This window comes from Corythoichthys intestinalis, chromosome 6, assembly GCF_030265065.1.
Source record: "Corythoichthys intestinalis isolate RoL2023-P3 chromosome 6, ASM3026506v1, whole genome shotgun sequence".
In the NCBI taxonomy this organism is placed as follows: Eukaryota; Metazoa; Chordata; class Actinopteri; order Syngnathiformes; family Syngnathidae; genus Corythoichthys; species Corythoichthys intestinalis.
Window position 1 is genome coordinate 18,990,086 of NC_080400.1, and position 17,350 is coordinate 19,007,435.

Below are 17,350 nucleotides of genomic sequence, written 5' to 3' on the forward strand. Positions count from 1 at the left end.
TTTTTCATCTGTGTGATTTTGACAAAGATCAGATCACACTTGATGGTGATTTTATGCAGAAATGTGAGAAATTTCAAGAGGTTTATATACTTTTTTATACCACTGTATTTCAAGGAGTAGAATACCTTGTAATAGAGTAAAGAGCTTTACTAGTTTCGGCCAGAACGGAGTAGATTTTTGATGTTGTGAACTACAGTTCCACACAAACGTATATGGAGATATCATTTAGCTTAGCAATTAGAGTATTGAAAGCAATTTTTCAAGGCTCCCAAACTTCAAGAAAGCGCATTTATCAAGGTTTCCTCGGTCTACCGAACAGTATGCTATCACTACGCCAGCACCTCTACTATAGGACGCATTAAGAGTGAGCTTTCTACAAAAGCTCACTGTTGCTGGTAAAGCACCAACGCCCCCATAGGGTTTCAGAATCGCCACCTTTCAAACAAAATTTCTCGAGCCTCTGGGGTTGTAGAACATTTTGGAAGATGTTTGCATACTTGTGAGAGGGCACCATATTTATTTTCTGCCTCATCGTAAAAAACAAAAAACAAACAAAAAAAAACCTTGGGATATTGTTTATTAGGTCCTGGAAAACTGAAAATTGTTCTTGAATGTCCTTAAAAAGTGCTTGAATTTGGCCATTAAAAATGAATTTAACGAACAGAGTATACTTTTGTGGCATTTGTGGTGTTGCAGTTGACAAATATAAACATCTAAACCAATGAATGGGTCAAGAACAAGTAAAGAAAGAGGAGGAATTCCATCTGCATCTTGGAAGTTTTGCTTGTTGAGGTGAAAAAAGATGACATTTTTCATTTTTATTCATTTTCACAGGGAACCCTTGCCCACTTTGCAATAAGTGCTATGACGACAAGGACCACGAGAGCAAGACGATGCAGTGTGGACGCTGCGACCGTTGGGTTCATGCTAAGTGTGAGAGCCTGACAGGTTGGTATACTCTAGCGTGGTCGCTGATATGACGTCATTTTTCTGCGTGAAACCCACACGGAAGCGTCAGGTATAAACAAGCCTTTAAGGCGTCAGTGCGGAAACTCTCGCAGAGTTTGTTAGTGAACCGAAACAAAAATGCAAAACTGAAACCATTCATTAAATGTGAACCGTTACACCCTTATCATTTATTGTATATTTTTTTGTTACATCTTGCTTTGTGCTGTCAGAGCCTATTCAAACATGCTGACAAATTGTCCCTCAACAGTTGTCATATTGATGAGCTGTTGAAAGATGATTAGGCCATTAATGGGCAGGATAATGAGCCGTCATCAACCGCTTTCTTTCAGATGAAATGTATGAGCTGCTGTCAAAGTTGCCAGAAAGTGTTGCCTACACGTGTACCAAATGTACAGACCACCATCCGGTGGAGTGGCGCACAGCGCTGGAGGGGGAACTCCAGGGCCGCATTCGCCACGTCCTCACTGCACTGCTCAACTCACGCACCTCCGCTCACCTCCTGCGCTATAGAAAGGTTTGAAACACCGGCCAATTAAGTTTCACATGATAAGTCAATATTTGAGGACTATGCGAAGGTTTCACTAGTTAGGGTGAGAACCTCCGGTACCTCACGATAACATACGATGTGCAATACAAGGCTTATGATAACGATAATCTCCCGATATGGCGATACAACAATTACCGATTTGTGGGTCTGAAAATCATTCTACAAACAACTAATAAAAAGAAAAACAAGATGTTTTCATCCGCAAGCTGTGAACTGGAATGAGGTTATCTCTAGTAGACGTCCATTTGAATTGGGATGTTCATTCGCTGCCATCCCTCCCACTTTAAACGGATTAGACGTCTATGGTCATCAGTGGCAGCCAATGCCAGGGAATGAGTTAATGTTGGGGTGATTCACGTCATTTTCGGCACTTCCTTTTCTTTTTGGGGCATTTGCGGGTCACTTCTTGTTGATTTCGAGGCATTTACAGGTCACTTCCTAGTAATTTTGAGTCACTGAAAAGGAAGTGACTCAAGAATGTCGCCAAGCGAATAGGAAGTGACTCAAAACTCAGCAGGTGACCTGTGAATGCCCATAAAAGACTGGCTGTGAATGCTCTGGTTTCAGTGCCATTGACTGCGCTAGACGTCCACTCCAGTCAAAATGAATTGGATGTCTAGCACCGTCAGTGGTAGCCAGTGAGCTAACGTAGACACTATTTGAATGTAAGATATTGGTAGCAACTTGTTGGTTCCTAAAAAAAAAAAAAAAAAAAAAAAAAATACAGTGGCACCTTTGAAAAACGATATACAATGGGGCAAATAAGTATTTAGTCAACCACTAATTGTGCAAGTTCTCCCACTTGAAAAGATTCGAGAGGCCTGTAATTGTCAACATTGGTAAACCTCAACCATGAGAGACAGAATGTGGAGAAAAAAAACAGAAAATCACACTGTTTGATTTTTAAAGAATTTATTTGAAAATCATGGTGGAAAATAAGTATTTGGTCAATACCAAAACTTAATCTCAATACTTTGTTATGTACCCTTTGTTGGCAATAATGGAGGCCAACTCTTCACAAGCTTTTCACACACTGTTGCTGGTATTTTGGCCCATTCCTCCATGCAGATCTCCTCTAGAGCAGTGATGTTCTGGAGCTGTCGTTGGGCAACACGGACTTTCAACTCCCTCCACAGATTTGCTATGGGGTTGAGATCTGGAGACTGGCTAGGCCACTCCAGGACCTTCAAATGCTTCTTATGAAGCCACCTCTTTGTTGCCCTGGCTGTGTGTTTGGGATCATTGTCATGCTGAAAGACCCAGCCACGTCTCATCTTCAATGCCCTTGCTGATGGAAGGAGATTTTCGCTCAAAATCTCTCGATACATGGCCCCATGGTCATGGTCCCTTTGCAGAAAAATAGTCCCAAAGCATGATGTTTCCATCCCCATGCTTCACAGTGGGTATGGTGTTCTGCAGATGCAGTTCAGTATTCTTTCTCCTCCAAACACGAGAACCTGTGTTTCTACCAAAAAGTTCTATTTTGGTTTCATCTGATCATAACACATTCTCCCAGTCCTCTTCTGGATCATCCAAATGCTCTCTAGCGAACCGCAGATGGACCTGGACGTGTACTTTCTTCAGCAGGGGGACACGTCTGGCAGTGCAGGATTTGAGTCCCTGGCGACGCATTGTGTTACTGATAGTAGACGTTGTTACTGTGGTCCCAGCTCTCTGTAGGTCATTCACTAGGTCCCCCATGTGGTTCTGGGATTTTTGCTCACCGTTCTTCTTATCATTTTGACGCCACGGGGTGAGATCCTGCATAGAGCCCCAGAACGAGGGAGATTATCAGTGGTCTTGTATGTCTTCCATTTTCTAATAATTGCTCCCGCAGTTAATTTCTTTACAAACCAAGCGATTTATCTATTGCAGATTCAAGCTTCCCAGCCTGGTGCAATTTTGTCTCTGGTGTCCTTCGACAGCTCTTTGGTCTTGGCCATAGTAGAGTTTGGAGTGTGACTGACTGAGCTTGTGCACAGTTGTATATTTTTTTTTTGGGGGGGGAAATTTTATTGTCATCATCATCGGTATCATTAACAATCATTGACAATTACAAAATGTGATATGATTTGCCCGAAGGAACCGAAGAAGAAGACAAAGGCGGGCAGGAGGAAGCATATGCTTATCAGTTTCCCGTCCCCCATACAACTAAAGACGCACATTCAGACATGGTACATACATCAAACATGTATGTCAATCATTATACCGATAATGAGTTAAAACAGGTGCCATTAATACAGGTAACGAGTGGAGCCTCGTTAGACCTCATTAGAAGAAGTTAGTCCTCTTTGACAGCCAGATATGTTGCTTGTTTGTAGGTGACCAAATACTTATTTTCCTCTCTAATTTGGAAACAAATTCTTTAAAAATCAAACAATGTGATTTTCTGTTTTTTTTCCCCCACATTGTCTCTCATGGTTGAGGTTTACCCATGTTGACAATTACAGGCCTCTCGAATCTTTTCAAGTAGGAGAACTTGCACAGTTGGTGGTTGACTAAATACTTATTTGCCCTACTGTATCGATGATTCTCGGTGAGTATCTTGATAGCCATTTTGGGCAGTCACCATGCCACCCCTATGAATTTGTTGGCCACGCTGCTTGCTAGTACTGTATATCATTAGATTGTTGTAGCATCAGTTTTGCATCCATAATGCACAGACAGACAAGCTCTTGATCCTAACCTTCACAGTAGTTCCCCCCCTTTTCAGTATATTGTCATACCGCTAGTCACTAGGTGGGACTTTGGATTTTTTTGGTCCAAATTGTTTTCCGAATTTCTTTTATGCTTGCCAAAGGTACTAAACATTGAAATGAATTTCTGAGCAGTCAAAGCAACTGCAAACAACTGATTAGCGCTACTGTCAAAACACAACTCGTACTCTTTGGCGTAGGTGGTAAAACCTCCGGAACTGAACCCTGAGACCGAAGAGAGTCTTCCATCTCGTCGCTCTCCTGAGGGCCCAGATCCGCCAGTCCTGACTGAACCCCCTTCTGCTGCCCCCAGCAACTCCCCTGCAGACCTGGAGTCTGTGGAGAAAAAGATGGATAAGGGACTTTACAAGTCTGTGGTATGTACTGTGTGTTATCTTTTTAAGTTGCAGGGGATGTTGTTCAGTTTACTACAGAAACATTATTAGTCAATACACAAGAGAATTCTATGTAATAAAACAAATTTATCTGAGACCCCTCCAGCTCTTTCTGAACATTACTGCTAACAATAAAAAAATTGCCATGAGTGCGCTAATGAAACTAGGAATGTCCAGATGCTGATTTTTTTGGATTTGCCATCTGATCTGATTTTTTTCAAGATACCTTTTGCCGATATCGATCCGTCTGTTTCTTTGTATTAAACCGAGCTCTGCTGGTACCTCCTCAAGAAGATTACTCAATGCTCTGTTTGTATCATTAGTTTCTAAGGAGCAGTAGTCGCAGTCAGCGGACATATTTGCCTCGTAGTTTGATTTAGAGCAGCCGAAAAGCACCATGGGGCTGAAAAAACGTGACTCCTGGTTTGGATCCGATTTTGTCACCAAATCCGATACTGTCCGATACTCCAAAAATTGCCATATCGGGTGCCGATACTGATTATCGGATTGGGAAAACCCTAAATGAAACCATCATCAATGCTGTGAAGTTAAGACAACCCTAACAGATATTGAAGTATAATTGATGCAGCAATACATGTAGACAGACAGTTACACAATACTCACAGGCATTTTGTGACTACTACTGTACACCTTTGTATGGATCATTCTGCCACCTGTTGGCCAAAGTACACAAACAAGATGAAGAGGCTTAACTGGTTGGGGCAACAGTGGCACAGGTGATTAAGCGGTTGGTTGAGAGGGTTGGCCCGAATATTAGACAGCCCTGACCCCCTCTTTTTCAAGACTGAAGTTTGAAAAAGGACTTTTTGAACATCAAATTAACTTTTATACAGAAAATAATTACAGTACATCTGAAACAAATGATTACAACAATTTATTTGAGAGAAAAAGCATGTTATTTTGCCTCATTCAAATCACATTCGTAAATGAATGGCTTCTGGTTTTTGAAATGTAAATAAACCAATCTATTGTGATGAAACAACAAAATTACAATAACTGCATTAACCATCAAAGTGAAGTCTAACTGTAACTGTAGTCTTGAAACAAATCTGAATAAGGAAAAACATTGCAATAAAATAATGCAAACTGGTTAAACTTGAGAGAAGCTGAGATCTGTCATGACAGAACGTCGCTTCAATGATATCTGGTGCCATTTAGCGTCATGAATGGGTATAATGTCTAGACCGCGAATATAAAACGACCCCCACTTTTTCAGTCTTATTTCAATGCAAAAAACACCGTCTTATATTCAGGCCAATACGGTAATTGAAGGCTCTGGGGTTTGACTCCAGCTCTCACCTGTGCCCATTGTCCTGATATCTTTGGACAACAAACGTCACCCTACTTACCTGTGTGAGAACGAGGTCAGAAGGGTCGATAGTACAAATTGCCTGCCCTAACTTCTGTCAGACAGCCCAAGGGTCGGAGTAGTTTATTACCATTGGGTGCGAAATGGAAGAATAATGAGATAAAACAGAGTTAAGGATCATGCATTATTATTAGTATCATAAAAACATTACTTCGCAAACTGCCTAATTCTTTAAATTCTAGATATTTATCTCAATACTTTGTGATTTTATGAAGTACAATACTGTTAAGTGCCATATTTATTGTTAAAAGCATTTTTATTGGTGTTTTATGGACGAGCTGGAACAGATTATTGCATTTTCTATACATTTAAATGGGAAATTCACCTATTTTTAGTAGAATGATCCTAAGTCAGGGCACAACTACAGTTGTATCCGTTCTTTTTTTCAGCTGGCGTTTAGTGACGACATTGCTCGAATCATCCAAACAGCATTCAACAGTGATGGCGGTCAGCTTGAAAGCAGAAAAGCCAACAGCATGGTCAAGTCTTACTTCATCCGGGTAAGCATTGCTGCATCACAACTGTTCAAACGCGACTTTCTATTCATTTATATTCCTTGCCGAATGTCAAATACAAGGTCAATGAATAATCTGCGCTGAATATTCTGTTTCAGCAAATGGATCGAATCTTTCCCTGGTTCAAAGCGAAACAGTCCCGCTTCTGGGAACGACCAAAAGTCTGTGCCAAGTGAGTATCGGCTATAACTTGCAATGCTTGAGTATTATAACCATCTTTCTTTGGCCGTTTATACCAGGGTTGTCAAACTCATTTCCAACATACCGGCCCCTATTATTATGGGCAAAGCGGAAAAAAACATAATATCTCAAAATTTGGAGCATTCGAAGAAGAATAAAAAAACAACCAAACAAACAAAATGGTCTGTTGCACTTTCGTGAGAGTGTGTCAGCATGGGTCTTCATTTGCTGGCAGATTTTACTTATTGGTGAATCTATACTTAGACTTATTGGTGTCTGAAGTTTCCCACTTCTAACAATTCCTCTTCGGTCAGGGTTTGTATTCGCCACTCTTGTGGTGACCCAACATTCTTTTCGAGAGTCTTCATCAGCAAATCTTTGGTAATCTATATACTGTATTCCTCTAATATGGAGTGTGCGGTTGAAAACAGTATCCGACCAGTGTTCCAACACCTGTGCAGAACGCGTCATTGATACAAATACACAGTGACGACGTCCTCAATTGCCCTGGTGGTGGTTTTATAACATTGCATCAACCAACATAATAACTGCTTCAGCTTTTAATTTTTTTCTTTTCGTCTTTTGGACGAAAATACTTATTAGTCTTAGTCATATTTTAGTCATGTCAAAATGTGTCTTTGTCTAGATTTACTAGAGGAAATCTCAGGGTTTCCCCTACATATGAAAGATTATGGCGCACCGCCACACCAAAATAAAAGCTGCCACACCTTACAAATAAGATTTTTTTTTTTTTAATTTTAAGATACTAACGTATAATTTGTATAATTAAACAATACATCTGTGCTGTCTGTATGGGCCAGTGTGGGATACCACTTTACCTTTTGCTGTGTGTTGCTGCTACCTGTCGGTCAAAATAATTCACTGCATCTATATTGTGACAAAGTTTGGCTCACAAGTCATTTAACTTGGCACATGCACAGTGCTGTGTCTATCGGTGGCATTGACACTCGTGCTTTCTGCTACGTTTCTGAAATATATGTCTGTAAGTATTTTACGTTTACAGTAGCCTATTGATGCACAGTATATGCATACCTCTGTAGAGAAGTCATATGTACAAAACTTAAGTCTTGTTGTCGTATTATAGAAGCCAGCCTATGCTTAAGGCTAGTAGAAGCTCAAGCAAGTTGTGTTATCTATATAATAGTTGCGTATGTAAGTGCGTTATATAGTTTGTAGTGTATTGCGTGTTGAATATGTGTATGTTTCTGTGTTAATAGTGTCACAATATGTTGTACAGTTTGTAGTGTTTTGAATCTGGCTGTTGGGCAGTGCACAAGGAAACGCACTGTTTTGGGCAGTACAATGTCTTAAAAAAAAAAAAAAAAAAACATATATATATATATATATATATTAGGGCTGTCAAACGATTAAAATTTTTAATCGAGTTAATCACAGCTTTAAAATGAATTAATCGTAATTAATCGCAATTCAAACCATCTCTAAAATATGCCATATTTTTCTGTAAATTATTGTTGGAATGGAAAGGTAAGACGGATATATACATTCAACATACTGTACATAAGTACTGTATTTGTTTATTACAACAATAAATCAACAAGATGGCACTAACATTATTAACATTCTTTTAAAGCGATCTATGGATAGAAATACTTGTAGTTCTTAAAAGATAAATGTTAGTACAAGTTATAGAAATTTTATATTAAAACCACTCAATGTTTTCGTTTTAATTAAGTTTGTAAAATTTTCAATCAAAAAAATAAACTAGTAGCCCCTATGAATTGGCCCTGTGTCCCGTCAATATATTATGAAGTCTATGGTCACGTTATGTTCTAGTCTCGCAAAGCTACGTTTTTAGCTCGTCATAGTCACGTCGTCATGAAAAAAAGTGTTCGTCGACAAAATATTTTCGTCATCGTCATTGTTGACGAAAACGACACTGCTATGAATGTGCTTGTCAGGCAGAAAAAACTTGCAGCCTGGATACATCCGTACAATTTAAACCACTGGTTTACGATGAAATGATGTAATTATTTCTAAATTGGAGTAGTTTTTTTCTTCAGTGTAGCAATTTTGTATTTAATAGTTGTGTTATTTGAGCACACCCCACTACTGAAGCGAAGGTGTGTAATTACAGAGGAGAATCAAGAGAAAGAGACACCGTACAGTCATGTGGTGTTAGCAGGAAGCAGCCAGATTGCAGCAAGCTAATATTTATAGAATATGTTGATTTGAGTGTGCCAACGTCCTCTGAGATATGTTGCCCAGACAAAGGATGAAAAGAGTGATCAGAACTTTAGCTATTTCAGCCTTCAAGTCAAAACTGACACAACTACTTGAGCGGATCTCCATGGACTACCGCTGTGATAAACGCCTCAGTCAAGGCCCACGAGTCAGAGTAATGAAAATGATTTCAGTGCGAATCTGATTTAATAGACCCATACGTCCGCTTGATAGTTGGGTGATATTGGCGTCTAGGTAACTGGAAGCAAGGGGAAAAAAAAAAGTTAGCCTCAAACCCCCTCAGAGGAGCGTTGATTGGTGTCATTTTTTTCAATTTTGCTGAAAAGACTACACTACAATAAGTGATACAATGGTTTTCATTTTCTGGCCTTGATGTTTTTTCTTTTCGGTACCTGTATTGCTTTGCTTGAGTAGATAGAGCATTTTTATTTTATTTTATTTTTTGTTAACAGAACATTTTTTTGTGGCACTTGAAGTGTTGTTTTAGTACTACTTGACATTTTAACTGGGGTCAATAATGCTTTCATATTCACATCTTTCATTAATTTTCTATAGCGATTGTGCTCATTAGTGTAGTCGGTGAATTAGTCTGTCCCTGCTGACTTTAGCCGAACTGGAATCAGGGCCTGAAAATCAAATAAAATACATTAAGGTCATCTTAAATGTTTTTGAAATTCACCTTTGGCACTTTAGAGGGTGACAGTTAGGCTGGCTCCCATTTTACGAGTTTGAATGTGAATGGTTAATTTAGAAAACTACAACGTCTCACCTATAAGCAGAGGTGTAGAATGTTCATTTGCTGCCATCCCTCCAACTTCAAACGGATTGAACGTCTATAGCCGTCAGTGGCAGCCAATGATTTTGGGCTATTTACGGTCATTTACCTGTTGATTTTCAGTTACCTCCTGTTGATTGTGGGGTATTTTACGGGTCACTTCCTGTTTATTTTGAGTAACAGAACAGGAAGTGACCTGGGAATCACCCAAATGAATAGGCAGTGACTCAAACTCAACGGGAAATGACCTGTAAATGCCCTGAAAATCAGACAGAATGACTGTAAATGCTCTGGTTTCGAATGCTCCCTGTCTAAATGGATTCGGCGTCGTGCACCGTCAATGCAGCCTTAGTGTTAGCTGAGACACTATCATGGTGGAAGATTTTGGTAGCAACTTGTTGGTTCATTTTTATTTATTTATTTTTTTTAGACATTGACACCTTTTTAAAACGATATCTCGATTCTTGGCAGGAGCATATCGATAAGCTTTTGGGATACAAAGTATCACGACATATCACCATTTCGATATTTTGTCAAACCCCTAGTTAAGACCATAATCTACCTCCTGCCAAATGAGGTTTAGTCTAGCTATTGAATAGGTGATTGCCCTGTAAATTTATGTTAAGTTTTGTATTGACTAAAGATAATAAACTTACAGAAAAGGATCAATAGAATAAATCGGAAATTACCGTATTGGCCGGAATATAAGACGGTGTTTTTTTGCATTGAAATAAGACTGAAAAAAAGGGGGTCGTCTTATATTTGCTGTCTAGACGTTATACCCATTCATGACGCTAGATGGTGCCAGATATCATTGAAGCGATGTTCTGTCATGACAGATCTCAGCTACTCTCAAGTTGAACCAGTTTGCATTATTTTATTGCAATGTTTTTCCTTATTCAGATTTGTTTCAAGACTACAGTTAGACTTCACTTTGATGGTTAATGCAGTTATAGCAATTTTGTTGTTTTATCACAATAGATTGGTTTATTTACATTTCAAAAACCAGAAGCCATTCATTTACGAATGTGATTGCACTTTAGTTAACATATTTAAATTTTCAGATATTAAGATTTGAATGAGGAAAAATAACATGCTATTTCTCTCAAATATATTATAAATACTGGCGCACGATAATTATTGGTCCGATAATTATCGGTCCGATAATAGGAATTATGACGTCATCCCGATAAATCCAATAACATTCATAATAGGATCTATATATGTACTGTTCTGGCTTTAACGTTTTTAGTATGTGAAATCAGTTGACCATTTGCGGGCCATTGCTCCCACCTGCTGGTCAGAATAATTCCCTGCATCAGTTTTTTTGTTACAGTAGTTTGGTTCAATCACTTACACATTGCGGTGTCAAGCGGCAGCATTGACAGTCGTGAATGCTTTCTGTTACGTTTCCACCTCGGAAATATATGTAAGTATTTAATGTTTACTATAACATAAGGATGTGTAATATATGTTTACTTCTGTGGTGAAGGGTCATATGTACAGAACTTCATAAGTTGTGTTATAGAAGCCACCCAATGCTTTAGTAGCTCAAGCTAGTGTGCTATGCTATATATATAATAGTTGTGTATATAAGTTTATTGTGCAGTTTGTTGTTTATTGAGTAATGAATATGTGTATTTTTCTGTTGTACTTTCACAATATTAAGACGAGTGTCTTCCCATAAAAGCAAGGAAAGACCAAGCCTCGTGGTTGATGGAAGTGCATTCATTCTTAGCAGGCTGTTGGGCAGTGCAGAAGTGAACCGCACCGTTTTGTTCATGTCATTATGAAAAATCTGATGAGATCAAAGGCAAATCTATGTTGAATCCACCACTAGTTTTTATTATTATTTTTAAACCTCCAGGTGTTCAAAAACTCAGGTTATACATTTTAAAAATTATATATTTAATATCGGTTATCGATATCGGTATCGGCTTTGAGGAGCAGGAAGTTATCGATATCGGTATCGGTTTAAAAAAATGGGTATCGTGCACGCCTAATTATAATCATTTGTTTCAGATGTACTGTAATTATTTTCTGTATACAAATTAATTTGGTGTTCAAAAAGTCTTTTTTTTTCAAACTGGAGTCTTGAAAAATACGGGGTCGTCTTATAATCAGGGCCGTCTTATATTCGGGCCAATACGGTATGTCTACAACTGAACAGGTCAACAGTTTTTCGGCGGCACCAGATTGTAGGCATTTAAACTGAATATTATGATGCAGTAGAGCAGCTACTAATGAGCACTCTCACTCTGAGAATGACTAATGAAATGATTGTATTGAATTAATGATGCTCCTTGTCGAGTTGATAGGCCTCCGGCATGAATATTCATGCCACGTGAAGCCATATGATGCTAGTGAGCGATTGGAGTTGTACTTGCTGCACACACTCATTCACACGTTCTCGCTTAATCACAAATGCTCAGTGCTCTCCGCGGAGCGCTCAGCTTTCCCAGCGCATTTATTATTCATTATTCGCTTTGCCTGGTTTGCGGGCTTTATTGAGAGACTAACTGTAACAGTATCACGTGGCACTCACTGACTCATATTTGTGGTCTTCTTGTGGTTTCACTCTGTCAAGTTATGTGAAAGAAAAACAAATGGTCGATCACGTGGAACCAAGATTTCAGGCTGTGGGTGTGTGTATTTCATTGATGGCGTCATCATTGCTAACTTTCTACTCTGGAAATTTGATATTGCTCTGTGCATGAATCCAAGGATCTTGACTGTGTTTGGGATACAGTACATAATAGTGGAAGGAACCTCTGGGTGCCTCACGATACGATACTATTTGTGATACAAGGCTCACGATGTCAGCCAACGCCAGGCTATGAGTTCATTTTGGGACATATCACGTCATTTTCTTCTTTTTTTTTTTTTTGGTCACATCCTTTTTCCTGTTGGGGCATTTAGTGGCCACGTCCTGTTGATTTTAGGTTACTTAAAAGGAAGTGACTCAATAATGTCCCCAAATGAGTAGGAAGTGAATCAAAATAAACAGGAGGAAGTAACCTGTAAATGCCCTAAAATGTGCTAAAATTAACAGAAAATGACCTGTAAAGGCCCACAAAAGACTGGCTTTGAATGCTCTGGTTTCAATGTCATTGACGGCGCTAGACGTCAAATCCAGTCGAAATGAATTGGATGTGTAGAGCAGTCAATGGCAGCCAGTGAGCTAACATCGATACTATTCTAATGGAAGATTTCGGTGGCAACTTGTTGGTTTGTTTTTGTTTTCTAAACAGGGATATCTTTTAAAAACAATATATTAATTCTTGGTGGGAGCATATCAATAACCTTTTGAGCTACAAAGAATTGTTATATCACCTTTTCGATATATTGTCACACCCCTAGTACATAAAGCGCTTTTATTATTTTATTATTTAGAGAAGTTGACAATGCATTTGTGCACATTTTGCTAGTTTTGTCCTCTAAATACAATTCATTTACCTCGGCTTAACCTGTTCAATGAGGAGATATAAGTTCAAGATCAAATAAAGTTGATTTTTTTTTTTTTACATTTTGGGGTTTATTTTATCTCTTGTGCTTGCGTGTTTTCTTATTGGTGTTGGTTGTTGTATTGCACAGTGGAGAAGGTTATTTCTAAAATATTTGTTTTTTAAAATATTTTTTGACTTGCGTTTAACAGCCACACAACATATTGTATGAGACCCAATGCAACAGCTTTTGATTCATTTTCTTATTTTCTTCACTTTCTATTCAGAGGCTGTTAAAGCCACACTTAATAACTTTTCAACCGTCATTAAACATATTTTTAACCATCGATTTACGATGTTAATCACAAAACCACTAAACGGCTTCGAGGAGGATGGTGGGCTCAGTGGCACCCGCTGCTCAGTAAGGAAAGAAACTACCGTAATTTCCCGAATATAAGGCACACCCGTGTATAATGCGCACCCCAAATTTACTTGTAAAATCTAGGGGAAATTATTGTACCCGTTTATAACGCCCACCCTAATTTTAGCAGCAATAAATAGAAGAACACAAGAAAACAGAGCTCGTGTACAGATACAGAAATGTCATTTTACTGACTAGTGAAACACAGCACAAGCATAGCACATTGGTAGTTCAAAACATTACCATAAACTGACAATATTTACGGTAATAATATGATTTGACGACTTCTCCAACTTACCAGAATCTAGGAGAAAACAAAACAGATGTGACTTTTCTTTTAAAGGCTGCTGTATAACTTGCTCGTTTCATCATGATGAATAAATGTTTCTTCCATGGATTGTTACGGTAAAATGAAAGTGAGAACGTAAGTCGGAAATCCGTGAGAGCTCATCGCTGTCAACACGACAGTAACAGTCGGAAATATTGTTATTTGGGTTTGAGTTTCCCGAGGGACAGATATAGTTGACGGACACAGGAAGTCTGTGTGCTTACATTTGTTATGGTCCGAGTTGCGGAGCCGCAATAAACGTTGACTCAAATGATTTCAAGAAACTAAATTCTGTGCTTTATGAAGAGTGAAAAAACCAGAATTTAACACAGACGAAATCATTCGGCCGATTAGAGTCAAGTATTACCGAAACAAAATGGTGACGTCACGTACCGTAATGGTCGGCAACGGGTCGCCACATACGTTTCTTCAACACAACGTGGCTGTGTCAATAAAAAAAAAATCGGTTTATATATATATATATATATATATATATATATATATATATTTAATATAAACTGTATATATTTCTGTCTCCATCCATTTACCCGTTTATAACGCGCACCATGATTTTACAAGTTGATTTTGGGGAAAAAAAGTGCGCGTTATATTCGGGAAATTACGGTAATGTGCCAGAAGTCAAGTCTCCTCACACATGTTGCTACAATAGGAAAAAAAACACCAGAAATAGGAGCTCGATTTTAAGCAAGTGTCTCTAGAACAATTATGAAAGTTTGTGGTTCAACCCAGAACAACTGAATGAAAATTGGAAAAGTCTTCTCCCGGGTGTTAATACAACAACATCACTGATTCACTCATTTCGCTGTCAACAAAAAGGGATACAGCCCCAGACAGATCATCCAATCATCATGCAGAGAAGCAGAGTGTCCTGCCCACTGCCCATAGAACCCCAGACACGAACAGCGTTTCATGGGCGGGATTAATGCAGCCTTTAAGGAATGACTAGTCTCGTTTCGCTGTAGTCCACACTTTTTAAAGGACTGTGAAGCTTTGCAATTGAATGAAAAGCAAGACTTATCGTAACCAGTAATAAGAAGCTAATTCTCAGCAAGAGTCGAGTGCATGCTTTATGGCACAGGTGTCAAACCGATTCCAGAAAGGGCCAAGTGGGTGCAGGTTTGCTTTCCAACCAATGAAGAGGACACCTTTTCACCAATCAGATCTTCTGCATGTGTAATCAGTTAAACTTTGTCAGGTGCTGCTTGTTTCAGTAGAAAGTTCATTGGTTAAACTCTCTGCACGGTATCGGTTGGAACAAAATCCAGCACCCACTTGGCCCTTTCTGGAATCGGTTTGACACCTGTGCTTTACGGCATACTGTTTTACCTATTTGTTACATTGTCATATGATATTGTTTAGTCTCATTTAGATTCATTACCTCGTCATTATTCGTCCTTCGCAAAACCCCTGGAAACACAAATGTAGTTCAGTCCGACTTCAGGACTTTACGACACTTGTCCTCATGGGTTATTCAGTTCCTCATGCAAAATGTGGTTGGCTGTTAAGCAAAACACTATCGCTTTGGTCCAGTGGCTTCGCCAAAATCACAGAAAATAGAAAGTGATTTAAGTTTTGCTTTCAGTGTTGACTATCTTGTGTATGCTATTGTCCTCAGCAGCGGTCTTCTTCCCAATGCTGTTCTGCCCCCATCTCTGGACCACAACTACGCCCAGTGGCAGGAAAGACTGGAGCTGTCCCGCTCTGAGCACCCCCACCTCATCAAAAACATCATTCCAGCCCCCTGCCCCAAGAACTCTGTTGAACCAGACACTCAAGCAATCCCTCCCCCAGTCCTTCCGCCTCTACCGCCAGTACCTCTACTCATACCAGGTATGGCACACACACACTTAAATACCAATGAATCACTCTATTCTAGCATTTCTAATTAATTCCACAGAGCAGAGAATATGTTGATGTTTAATTTTCTTACTCATTTAAATGGTTCTAAAAATGTGATTGTCTTCGGCCTGACTAACATTTTGTACAGTTTTACACGCTGTCTTTTTTTTTTTTTTTTTTTTTTTTAGGTAAAGAGGTATTATAAATATACATGAGAAAACAAGGCATTTCAACTAATATTGAACTGTTTTTAAAACAATCAATGCCTTTATTTTAGATGTACATTGTTGAAAACAGCCAACAATTGCATCTCAGATGTGACCAGGAAAAAAAACCCAACAAATTCACTGCTTTCACTCAAAAAAATCAAGATCTTATTAAAAAAAATTCAATTGTTATTTCTTACCTAAAAATTTAATTACACTTGATAACACACATAACTTAAAAGTTGGATGTTTTCCCACGTGTTTCAATTGAATTTTCATTTGTCTCAAGCTATTTTTAAGTTCTAGTTGAGTTTTAAGTTAGTCTAAATTGTAAGTCCTAAAGTCCTGATTTTAAGTTTTTGCAGTGTTCAAAGTAAATGTATGATACCTGCTGTATTGGAGCACGTTAGGCACTAGTGCTACTTGGTTTTTTATCCATCAATGACTACTGAGCTAACATTGACAGTTAGTTTTATTATGTTTTTATTTTACACCCTCATCACCCTACAGCGCTGTGTTTTTACAGGTTAGATAAAGCTTCTATGAAAGACACGTTAGCCATGCATCAACAGTAGTCATAATTAATAGAAACCTAGCCCCCTGCAGGGATAACGTTACGTTAGCAAGGTACAGTAAAGTTAATCTTATGTACAGTATTAGCGCTACATTAATTTCATTTTACCTTGTCCCGAGTATCGCTCCTCGGCTCTTGGAATAAACGGGGTGCCTTTGGTGGAGCTGCAGCATTGAAGACGTGCTGTAGTGTTATGCAAGCACTGTCTTACAGTGAATACATGAAACTGTGTTCGCCTTGGTGTCCAGCTTAAAATGCTCCCCAAACTTTTGACATTTTTTGCTTTTTCTTGGTGCCATTCTCTTCGCTTTAGTCGGCTTCTTCGTCGTTACCTATATATTCATGCATGGTTGAAATCAAATATATTATACCGCCGTCTTCTTCCTGTACGCACGAGACGTCACAGCGTTGCGCTGCATTAAAAGTAGTGCGGGCAAAACGTCATGCTGAGAACTGGCAAAATTAAACGATTCCTCGGGGTGGAGAAAATTCCTCGATCAATTTTTAAAATCGAGTTACTCGAATTATTTGAGTAATCGTTTCAGATCTAAAAGTTCCATCCATCCATCCATCCATCCATCCATCCATCCATCCATCCATCCATCCATCCATCCATCCATCCATCCATCCAGTTTGTGAATACAGTCAAATGTTCTGTTTGTACACTATGTCCAACTGATGTATTTAACTTAATTTATCTACAGATTGTGACGACAGTCCAGAGCTTCCTCCTCCACCCGGTGTTAGTGATAACAGGCAATGCGCATTGTGTCTAAAATACGGAGATGAAAACACAAACGTGAGTAACTAGTTTACTTCATCCATATC

The 17,350-nt window shown here is 38.8% G+C and overlaps 1 protein-coding gene across 1 annotated transcript in view; it reads left to right on the forward strand.

The window, feature by feature from the left end:
- kmt2a (lysine (K)-specific methyltransferase 2A) overlaps window positions 1–17,350 on the forward strand; it is a 132,111-nt gene that overhangs the window by 84,172 nt on the left and 30,589 nt on the right. The window contains 7 exon segments of the mRNA XM_057839548.1: window positions 835–948; window positions 1,299–1,483; window positions 4,413–4,589; window positions 6,387–6,497; window positions 6,611–6,684; window positions 15,519–15,733; window positions 17,227–17,321. Coding sequence (XP_057695531.1) covers window positions 835–948; window positions 1,299–1,483; window positions 4,413–4,589; window positions 6,387–6,497; window positions 6,611–6,684; window positions 15,519–15,733; window positions 17,227–17,321 — 971 coding nt within the window.